Raw genomic sequence first — 12024 nt, forward strand, 5'->3', positions numbered from 1 at the left:
CCCTTGTTATGGCTGTGTGACAGACTGCGGTGCAAAGTGCCCCAAACACACATTTTCTCTGCAAATCGCTTGTGAATTGTTCTTCTTTAACGATTGCCTATTACCCAGATATTGACTCACTGTTTGTACAAGATTCAGCAAAATCCATCTGAAAACCATCCAGTGCTGTTGTGCGAGACAGGAAGCTAGTGTTTAAGCTCAGTGTGTAATTCATTCTGTCAGTTGCACACAGAGAGGCCTACCTTCTCTTGTTTCGCTACTGTTGGCTTTCAAAGAATGTGTACGTCTGTGCATAATGTGCATGCACATGCAAGTTTTTCTGTGTGTGTGTACGTGCTCATGCACGCGTATGTCCCTGTTCGAACACAGGATAATTCCACAGCTCATACATGGACCCCCATATAGCACCGCATGACCAGTCACAACAGGCATGCGTGGGGCCCAGGTATGGGCATGCACAGTGAGCAGAAACCGCTACAGGGAGATTACTGTTAAAGCTAAGTTTTATTGCACCACACACATTAACTCCAGCTCTAGCTGCTGTAGGCTAAATGAAGAAAAAAAAAAGTTAACAGGAATGTGTTCAAGCTCTGCGGAAATCCCTTAGATTCTTGGTGTGCTTTTAGCAGGAGATGAAAACTAAGAGAAGGCCGGCAGCCATCATAAGGCTGGCATGTCTGACTTGATGTGATCAAGAGTCACCAGTCTTGAAAGGCAATAGTCAAATGTGCATGTGAGGCTGCAGCTCGCAGCCTGTTTGGACAGTGCTGTGTGCCATTGAGCTTGACAAGCAGTTGTTGAGAGATCCTTACAATCGTGTGTGTGTGAGGAGAAAAAAGAGAATGGTTAAGAGGGAGAGTGTGTGTCAAATCGCCGACGTGGCTGTTTGTGAGTGTGTGAAACCGAGGAGAGAGTTCATGAGGTGACATCTCATCAGCTGTTTGACTTTCCCAGTTTCCCAGGGAAGCAGTTCAAGAACAATGCAGAAGAAAAACCACCAACCACTGACAATGGAAATGCCACAAAAAAAAAAAAAAAATCAGAAAGGGAAAAAACCCAGCGCTGTTTGTTGTCGACTGAATTATTACTGTTGCTTGAGACTGGAGACAGGGAAATGTGTGATAGACTGCACTGTGTTTGTACCAGACACATATCACCTACTGGACTCTCTTCCCATCCATCTCCCAAACCCTCTCACAATAACAGGAATACATTAGAAAAGAGTGAGTCAGGATGGAAGGGGACGCAAGATAAATATTGTGTTAGTATTTTTACCCGCTCTCTCTTGCAATTGTCTTTCACACTGACAGATGAACAATGAAAGTATTTTGAACTTTGCTGCATGCTATCTTTTACTTCTGGGTTCAGAACCGTGCTGTCAAAGCCAGACGTGCTCTGGCAGAGATTGATTGATTTGCTTTCTGTTCACCATGTCTTCCCTTTGTTCCTCCAGGAAGGCTTTGGTTTCTCTCCAGTATTCCAAACTTTCCGTAGCTGCTCCGCATTAACACCTGTTTACAACACACAGACTCATAAAATATCATTTCAGCTCCCCTTTGATCGTAAAGTGCTGCAATAAAATTCAGACTGGAAGCAGCGCATTTCTACGCTATGAAAGAGACAAACCCGACATCTTTTCCATAGCGGTCTGTGCTCTGGAATGGGAAAGGGCAGGCAAAAAAAAATAAATCTTCTCAGGGAAATGTGCGCATTGGGTTTCTCGCCAAAAGTTGGACAAGAAGATTGATGTAATTCTCATTGTACGGTACGCTAAAGCCACATTTAGCTTAGCTCAAAGACGGGAAACAGCCGAAACAGATAGCCAGCTGGGTCAAAAGGAGACAACCAACCGGCCTATCTAGACCTCTATATTGACTAATTAACATGTCATGGCTCATTTGTTTAACTGGCACAAAACTCAACATGTCAAAATAATTTGTGGTCTAACCGGCTAAGCCAATTACTTACCTTGTTTAGAGGATCTATGCTAAGCTAATGGGACCCCCCCCCCCCCCTCTTTTTTTATGCTGCACAAATATGAGGGATCCCAGTTCAGTCACACTACACAGAAACATATTTCCCCACAATGTCAAATTATTCCTTCAAGAAAGGCCTCATTAGTAACGGATGTCAGGTTTATTTGGTAGATGTCTTTGCTGATTTGATTCCCAGATGTTTCACTGCCAATGTACTGCTGTGCTGGGTAAATAGCCCCCCTCCCTCTGTCACTCTGCCGCTGAGCACAAGTTAGAAAAATTTCTTAACTTTCTTCAAACCGTAGCCTGTCTCTCACCCTGAACAGACTTTACTTCATTTTTCAGTCTTAAACTATGAACCCCTCCTTTAATTTTCAGCTGGGCAGAGATAGGAAAAATTGAATGAAGCCATGACTGGCTCTATCAAAGCCAAACAGAATTGAAATAACTGGCGTATAACATGGAGCTGTGGGTGTATGTTTATTAGCACATGTGATCTGACTGAGTCAAATCAAATCAGATTTATTTATATAGCGCCAAATCATGACAAAGTTACATCAAAGCACTTTACATACAGAGCAGGTCTAGACCAAACTCTTATAAAATGATTTAAAGAGACCCATCAGATCCCCCGATGAGCAGTGACTGAGGAGTGACATTAAAGCGCTGTTAAGGGCTGAGAAAGGCTTTTTGAGGGCTTATCAATGGGGTCGGCGATACAGAGCAGAAAATGGCCGCTGGTTGACAACCAGGGCAAGCTGCGTGGGTTTGATAATGGTTTTGATTCTTTTTCTCTCTAGTTTCTTCTTCGTTCCACCAAATGGGAGTGAAACACAATCGAGGGAGTGTGAGAGATGCTATTGTTCGTCTCTGAGGTTTTCCGGCTTTCTCTCCCCTCCTGCTCTGCTCAGCACTGATTACAACCTTGCATCCTGGTCCAGCTCTTGACTCTCTGCTCTGCAGCTCTCAGTCCTGAGGGATTCCTCTTTCCAGAACTGTCCAGCTCCTCGACCACCAAATGGACACACACACAGACACACACACACCAACCCTGGCACATTCAGAGTGTTTGGCACACTAACACACACACCCACTCAGGCATGTATGGACACACGTATATCTACGCACACACAGTCGCACAAACACGCTCACACATACAGTGGGCTTGGGCCAGGCGGGTTTGGCAGCGACTGTAGACTGGGCCTGTGGAGAGATCTTTACGGAGCATGCAGAGCCCATCTGTGGCTGCTCCTCAGTGATGGGAGGCAGCTGGCTGTGTGTGTCTGAGTGTGTGTGTGTGTGTGTGTGTGTGTGTGTGTGTGTGCGTGCGCGCGCGTTGTGTCAGGCCAGAGAAGAAACTAGGAGAGGAGGAAAGAGGCTTGTGTGTGTGTTTGGGTCACAGAGCAACCCCAGAATGAGGCTAAACTCAAGCTGAAGCTGACCCAAGTTCTCTCATCTAGCCAGGCCAAATCCCCCCCCACCCCACAATCCCCCCCTCCCTCCACCCAGCCCTCCAGCTGGAAAAGCTCAGTCCCTGGGCTCCAGGATGAATAAGTGGAGACACAGAGAGCAACAGTCTGGGCCTTCTCTTGCTGTCAGTGATACCGTGGATGACGTTCAATCACAACCACATACACCCAAGCTTGCTTAACTCCCCTGCTCTTAGAGAGGGATGGGCTCAGCATCGACAGAAACCACAGCAGCCATAAGAAGAAACAGATTATGCTCTTTCTCCTCCCTAATGACTTCTGACACTCCTTTCACTCAACAGTCCTCTTCAGCCTGTTCGTCAACTAACAAGGTCCACTTCGGTCCTCCTTGTGTTAGGGCCATCTGGGTGTCTTCTTGTTGGCTCATTACAACTGACGGCGGTGGTACGCTAACCCCTCATGTGACAGTGATCGAGGGCAAGCACACAGAGCTTGTTTGGTGAACAGGAGAGGTGTGTGTGTGTGTGTGGCTGTAACTCGCCTGTATGTAACTGTTATGAGTCACACTGAATGTGATTTGCTGTGCATACCAGTCTGTTGACTGAGCTAACTGAAGCTAGTTTGTGTTTGTCAGTGTCTGTGAGAGAGAGGGTGTCTGTGTTCACACGTACAAAAGCTGTTCTCTGCAGGGTGGAATTCAGGATATTCTGTCTGTCTTTTTTTTGCCTCTGACATCTTCATTTATGTCCCGCTAATGGGGACTGCCTGGAGGGAAAATACAGAGCTTTCTGCTTTTCAGCGAGTCACTGGTGCCAAGTTTGCCCAACTGGAGTTTAAATGAAACTTGGATTGAGTTTATAGTTTATCCAATACCACTACCCGTTGGCCGGTTCGTCCTGCTTTTTCTATAGTCAGGGTCAAATCCTTCCTGCTTTGCTAAACAGCTCTGGAGCCAGATGGGCCTTGTTTCCCTTAATTTCAGGATCCTTGTGTTTGTTCGTGTGTCCCCTCCGAGTGTGTGTGTATGTGTGTGTGGCCTGTTCTAGTATTGAGGCAACTTGTTTACTGAGTTTGACATGTGAGGAAATCGGTGTGTGTACACTCCAGGGCGTGTGTTTATGTATGCGTGTTTATAGCCAGGCCTTCCTTAGAACATCTGCCCCTGCAACAGCCTGACAGAAGCCAGCTATGTATACAAGCGCCCCAGTTGAGCTGCTGGTGGCGAGTGGAGATCTGCGACCAGCTCACCTTCCCACGGTGGCTTCAGACGATGGGGGAAGACGGTTCAGGACAGTTTCAGATCAGTTACTGGTACGGCCGACCGTTCACGTGACTTGACAATCGTATAGATATGGCACATTTCTCTGCAGCACTTACAAACATGCTGACAGTTTGATGATATGTGCCTTTCTCCCGAGTATGAAATGATCACACTGTGTCAACAGCGTGCAGTGGATCTTAACCACATATCAAGAGCAAAGCCATTTCAGAAGCTGCTGCTTGAATGTTTCCATTGTGAGCCTGAGTGAGCTTGTGGCTCTATCTTGATGGATCTGAAAGTGGTTTAAGACTGAAACAGTCTCTGCTAGCGGACAATTATTTAATATTGATTGACTTGAACGAGAACAGGATGGGTTTGCAGCTTCTGATTACACCAAACATAGACTGCCTCAGGCGAGTCAAGCTTTAAATCCCTAATGCCATATATATTACACAAGAGCTCAACTACAGTATTCTTTGCATAACACGGCTTTGTGTTCATTGCAGACTTAAGTGTAACCCTGACATGTGGGTGAATTACTGTAATATTTCACGTGAAGCCATAAAAACCATCCATCCAAACTGTAAGCCTGAGAAATATTGATTGCAGCGGCTGTAAATATGGCGGCCATATGTAAAGTGGCATTTATAATAACAGAGGGGAAGCAGCCACACCAATTTTGTGGATAATGTAAGAGAGAAATGATAATTGTTGAGGGAACACTGTTCCTGGCGTGATAATTACTACACTGATAGCAAGGGGAATGGAGTTCCTATTGTGGCAATGATTGTGTGTGGACTGTGTGTATGTGTGTTTGTTTTTACGTGGGCCACTCGTGTTGTAAAGGCCAGGGAGAAAAAGAGAGAGATCGACTGTTTGGCTGCAGAAACGAGACAGGAAGAAGGAGCAGTACCTGTATCCTGGCCGTTGACGTGCTCCCCTGGAAGAGATGGATGGCCCAGTATATGCAGTTGAGGATAATTGATTTTAATTGATATGTATAGCATGTTCATGCTGCTGCTCAGGAGGAACAAATCAATTTGACACCATTCTGTTGATATGAGCCATCTCTGCCTTTTTCTCTCACAGTTCCTGTGTCTCGGGTCCATTCATTCAGCGGTCGAGGCTGCCTGCCAGCGCAATGCTCGGGGCAGAGGCCTGAGTTGACTGGACGGGGGTGGAGAACACAGGGGGGAAGGGGTGGTTTGAGGCTCTGTAAGGGGCTTTGAGTGGGCCCTAGTGTAGGCGGCGTTTTATATGAAAGTCGGTGAGGGCAAGGCGCTTGAATAGAGGTGGCTGGGAAGTTGAGCTGGGAAGGTCCAGGATGCACCCCACAGTGCTTTTGTGTGCTCTCACATCCATGTGAGTGTGTATGGGGAGGTGGTGATGGTGGACTGTGGATGGGGGTGGGGTGTGCAGCATATGTGAGATCATGTGCTCATATTCACTAGTGGAATGTAAAAAGAAAGAGGAGGGGGCTCTCCTCTCGCCTCTCTTTTCCACTGCTTCGTTGTTTTCTGTTCTCTCTCCTCTGCGCTGTATCGTAGATCTGTTTGTATAAGCTCTTTACAGGATTGAGCACACTGTGGAGGCATCCAGATGAAACAAAACCAACCTCATTTGGTTGTTTTGAAAATGATTCTCTTTATTTTGTTTGGTTCAGACTGATCCACCTCGTTTGACATGAGGGGGATAAAGGCTCTCTCACGTTCGGGGTCATTTCCCAGAAACATCGTTTGTATCTGCACGGCTCTTCCTCTGTGCACTCAAACTTCTTTCATCAACAGGTCTTATAAAGTCTCCAGACAACATGAATGAAAGATGCAATTCAACCTCCTTTTCCCCCCTTTTTCCCTTTCGACCTTCTCAAAAGTACAATAATCTTCAGTCACTCGTCTCCTCCTCTCCATTGCGTGGCTGTGTGTAGCACCGGAGTGGCGCTGATTAAGCCAACAGAGAGACAAACGGGAGACAAAGTCCCAGCCCACCAGTTTAGTTTCACATCCTGGACTGGAGCTGGGCTGCAGCTTGCCAAGTGGAGGGCTTTTAAACTGGGCTAAACACTAATTGCTGCCCTATTTCTTTTATGTAGCTTCTTTCCCATCTGCGATGGCGCTTCCAGACCTCCACAGCAGCCAGAGCCTCATTATAGCAGACAGTTAACAAAGGCTGGGAAACAGAAGCAGAGAATTCACTTAGGATAGCTATCTAACCGCCAAATAGGAGGCCTGCTCGGAAAATTGAATCAATGACAGAGGCCGGCTTGTGATTAAATCCTTCAGGGATATTAAGATATTATGATTTTGGAAATCTTAATTATTCATCTAAATTGTCACGGTTTGCTTTGATAATCAAATAAATGGGTTGTAAAACCAGTAAGTGGGGCGTGAGGCCCATTGTTTTATTTTTTGAGGTAGACTTTCAAGTGTGCCTATACCACTTTGACACAGAAAACGATGAAGAAAGTTGCCATTGACTTCAGCAGAAAATAAAAAACAACTACTTGTTGAGCGAAGCAAATCAAGGTTTAATTGTGATGTTTGCCTGGTCTTTTTCTTCCTTCTGGTTTCACGCTTGTGTTTCTATAGGTGTTTTTTTGTGTGTGTAAAGAGTGGGGGGGGGGCAGAATGAGGGAAATGTTGAGGAGGTGAATGAGAGGAAAGGATAAAGCGAGAGGGAATGAGATTGGGGAGTAGAAATAGAAGGGGGGGGGCTCGAGTGAGGAATTGAGAGAAGGTGGGGAAGAGAGGGGTGGTCAGCAACAAAGCCTAATGTTGCCATGGAAACTTGTTTATGCCTCACTGATGCATCTTGTAGATCCAATTAGAGACTGATTGTGTCCATGTTTTCATAGACACACGCACATGCACCCTGGGATGGCGCACAGGCACCCACATACGAATACACCCTCACACACACAAATATGTATGCTTTTTTTACACACTCACAAATATGCACACACATATATGAGCACATGCCGAGTCCTGCCACTGAAAACCAGTGAATTGCTGGGAGAGGGAGGACAAAGGATACCCAATATTCTCTCTCTTATTGGCCCTTGAATTAGCGCAACCCCTCCCCTCACCCCCAGCCCCTGCCTCACTCTCATGAGCATCACACAATAGTTGGGAAATAACATCTCACCCGCTTCCAAGCCCTGTATAAGAGCCTCTGTCCGCACATGCTTTCATGACATCATAATCAGCAAAAAATAAAAAATAAAAATTGTGTGGTGTTGACAGACAACAGTTTGACCGTTTTGCAAATATCATTTCACATTTACGTCTTCAGCGAATGAAGTCTTTGATTTCGTAATGCCCCTGTCCAAGATGAATGCCCATGAATGTTGAAAAGGCTTTAATCCAATCATGTTAATTTTTCATGGGGGTGTTTCTACAGAAAATGGGACTTTTTAAATGATCATTTCTTACAGTGGCTGGCTGTTTGCCAGTGTTTAACATCAGAAGAAGGATGGTGATCAAGAGCCCCCCCGCCCCACTACACTCAAACACTACTCAATCAGTTCCTTTCAGGAGGCATCACAGTCATCCCTCGCCTGGCCAGTCTGAAGAGTCAGTTATTTAGTGGTGAAATGATGTGTGTGATGATGAAATGAGGGGCTGGAGATAAGGTGAGATTACAGACTGAGAGAAAAAGAAGAGGGAGGCAGACAGGGGCCTAGCCCCTGATGTCTTGTTAAAACGTAAGGGATCAGAAAGAACAACAAATGCATTGCGCGCTGCTAAATCCTTCTTAAATCCGCTGGCATGGGCAGATCTAGCAGATAGCCCCGCTGCTGTGCTCGCTGTCTGCGTCCACAACACACACATGCACACACACACACACACACACTTACATAAACACACCCGTGGTCAGTCCGGCTGTCTGGGTTAATGCTTGGCTAACTGGGACAGCAGAGCTGAACCATGTTGACATTTTAAGCCTCAAACAAGTCCAGAACAATGATTCAGCCCGTCTGCCCCCCCATCAGACCACAACCTCAGCCCATTTTGCTGACCGACTAGCACACATACACACACATGCAGGCGTGCATAAACATACACGCCACTGCCCAAACACACGGCAAGGACTCAGTGTACCAACGCCCCCTCTCTTCACACACACTTACACACACACAACGGCTCCTCTCCTGTTCCCCACCTTTAGTGAATAAAAGAGAACAAGGGCTGATCTGATTGAGGCAGCAGCGGAGAGCTAGGTGGAGAAGTACAGTAAGGCCATGTGGATTATCTTAATCCTCAAGGAGATGATCATGGCAGAGGGACGATGTACCAGGAAGCTTTAACCTCCTGACCTCTGCTCCCAGCCGACCCCTGTGCACTGTTTTCCTCCAGAAACTGACTTCTGAAGTAGGGCCAGCGGGGATATAATGTTGCACCATGTTTAACCCAAAAAGTATGAAAAAAGTAAAGAATCCATGGCATTCTTTGGTTGTAATCATATCTTTGAACATTTCTGCGGCAGCCATTTTGTGTGTGGCCATCTTGTTTCACTCCTTGCAAACTTTTGGTATGCTTTGATTCTGAGCCAAGTTTGAAAAAGCGCGTCAGAGGATTTGTGTGAAACGCTCTCTGGAGTAACACTGAACAAAGTCAGGCTGCTACATGTAGCGTTTTTGTGGGGCTAAATTAACTATGCTCTTCCTAAAAGCCCATGCTAGACAAATCTAAACCCATAACTCCAATGTAGCTCAAAGTATTAAGACTGTATAAACCTCTATTGAGTTATGTGGCTGCTTTTCCAGACTTCCTGTATTGTGCTTTAGTAACAGTTTCCCTTCCTTTTCTTGTCCCCTAGATTTCTGCCTGGAAAAGGCCTGGTGATTTATCCAGACATCGGGGACAAGCTGGACATCATCTGTCCCAAAGCAGATCAAGGCAGAGAGTATGAGTACTACAAGCTGTACCTCGTGAAGAGGGAGCAGGCGGAGAGCTGTAGTACCGTCCTCGATCCGAACATCCTGGTCAACTGTAACAAGCCAGAGAAGGACATCAAGTTCACCATCAAGTTCCAGGAGTTTAGCCCCAACTACATGGGCCTGGAGTTCAAAAGGAATGTCAACTATTACATCACTTGTAAGTTTTTCATTCATTATTATTATTGTTGATTTTTGGCTGAACAATCAGTTACTATCACACCTTTCCTATTGAAGATGCACTATAACAGCTCCACAGAAACAAGTGGTGTGTGATAAAATGCGCCTCACCTATGGATCAGTGGATTTAGGTCTTTGGGTTGAAAGTTCTCCTCGGAGTGGAAACTAGATTGCATGTCTTTGATTTCAAATTGTGTAATTTCAGCACAAGATCCTGTGATTCTTCTTTGCCCTTTTTCATAAATAATGACAACAGTGTTTTGGCATCACTCAACCAGCTTCTACATTTAATGCAGCAGTAATAATAATAACAATGGAGTCACATACCATCTTAAGCTGAGATCTTTCATTTTATGGGTTTGTAATTTATGAACTGTTTCACTTCACTTTATAGAAGCTTCCAGAGAAGAACTCTGCATTTTGGTTTGTCTTTAGGGGAAATAAAGCCAGCCTGGTAGCACCCATTTAATTACTTCCAATTAATTTCAAGTGTAACTCAGAGAATCCTTTGCTCAGTACAGCAAGCTCAGGTAGATATGAAATAATGGGAAATGGGGCAGGGTACAATTTAACATACATGGGGAGTAAGGTTTTCAAAATTAAATGCAGAATTAATAAACATTTATTCGGATTGTAACATTTTCCTTGCAATTAGGACAAAATGATGTTGTTATTTCTTGGAAATAATTAGGGGACTGTGAAATGAGGTGATGTTTATCGGAATATTTAAACAACAATCTGTATATAGATAATTTGTAATTCACTTTACTATGTATTGTACATTATGCTAATAATACAAGATAACTACAAACCAACTAATTCTTTTGCAGTTAAATTATACTCTGTACCAGTATTTGCACAACATAGATTTTGTTTAAATTAGATGAAAATAATACAAAATAATAAAAATAATTACAATTTTTTATATATATAAAACTGGCAGTGAATGTTAGAAATAAATTGTAAATGAATCCCCCCCAAAAAAACAAAAAAAACCTCTGCATTCTAAATCAGTTTTCATATAATTTAACACGTGGCCAAAGTTATCATATTCTTTAATTTTGAATGTGTTTAGTTAATATAGTTACAATGTCGTACAATACACAACACTAAGACATTTTCTCTGTCTCTGGGTAGAAAACAAAAGCAGCCTGCGGCAGCAGCACATTGCTCTCGGCCTACTTCATTTCACATGACATGAAAGTGATCTTTCACGATCAGCACAGGTTGAAGAGGAACTAGTGAAATTTGAGCTTCAGCAGGCTTTTTTAGAGGGTACGGCATCCTTCTCCAGTCTGTGTTCATCAGGTAGAGGCTCTCTGGTCTGAACCATGGATGCAGGTTCAGTAGGGGTGTGATAAAGCTGTAGTTGCAGCAAAATCTGTTCTTTGTTTGAACAATTTATCATCATCCATATGAGCCACTTCAGACTAATTTAGTTGAGTCAGGCCTTAGACATACTGATGGTATTCTACAATTTATTTGTCTGTTTAAATACAGACAAATAGTGAGAATTCATCCTCTTTAATCAGCATTCACCACCTAGTATTTTATTCATTCCCTCCATTTTTGTAACACAAATAATAAAATAAGTATTCATGAGTTCTCAATATTTATTAAATTTTTTGTTTTAAGAGAAAAGGAGAATCAGAACAGAACAGTTATTTTGGATTAAAAGTGTGTACAGTGCTCAGAAAAGTGTGGCCTGCCCACTATTAATCCCTTATTCAGAGAATAAATGTATTTATTCTCATACAGTCAGATTAACTCTGACTAAAATGGCTTATTGACTCAAAGCTTCCAGGGAGTAAACAGAAATGGGGTTGAGGCTCTGTAATGAGACAGGCCAGTGCACGGGTGTCACTTCTGTCACGTTTTGTTAGTTTAAGTGAAAGTTTAAATGAACTCCTCGGTTTGCAATTCAGACTTTTATGTCACTTAAATCTGTCTTCCATTAGATACAGTTTGCTCACAGAGTTTCACTGTCTGTGCCTCCAACTCTGTGTGTGTGCTTTTGGCTGTGTGTGTCAGTTATGGGTGTGCCCTGCCTCATCAAAACATGTCCAGGCATATGGCTGTACCCTCTCCAGGTTCATCCAAGCACCACAGTAAAAGTTGCCCTGTCATACTAACACAATTTTCTTACATTCCAGCAAGATAACTTATTCATCAACAATATTAACTTTGCATTCGTGGAGAGGCAGTGACAAAAACATCACTGAAAAGAATGCTAATAACATG

The 12024-nt window shown here is 44.0% G+C and overlaps 1 protein-coding gene across 1 annotated transcript in view; it reads left to right on the forward strand.

The window, feature by feature from the left end:
- Positions 1 to 12024, forward strand: part of efnb1 (ephrin-B1) — a 58653-nt gene that overhangs the window by 14967 nt on the left and 31662 nt on the right. Inside the window, exon 2 of the mRNA XM_029512072.1 lies at positions 9486 to 9763. Within this exon, the coding sequence (XP_029367932.1) occupies positions 9486 to 9763 (278 nt within the window). The remainder of the gene's footprint in view (positions 1 to 9485; positions 9764 to 12024) is intronic.

This window comes from Echeneis naucrates, chromosome 10 (genome assembly GCF_900963305.1).
Source record: "Echeneis naucrates chromosome 10, fEcheNa1.1, whole genome shotgun sequence".
NCBI classification, from domain to species: domain Eukaryota; kingdom Metazoa; phylum Chordata; class Actinopteri; order Carangiformes; family Echeneidae; genus Echeneis; species Echeneis naucrates.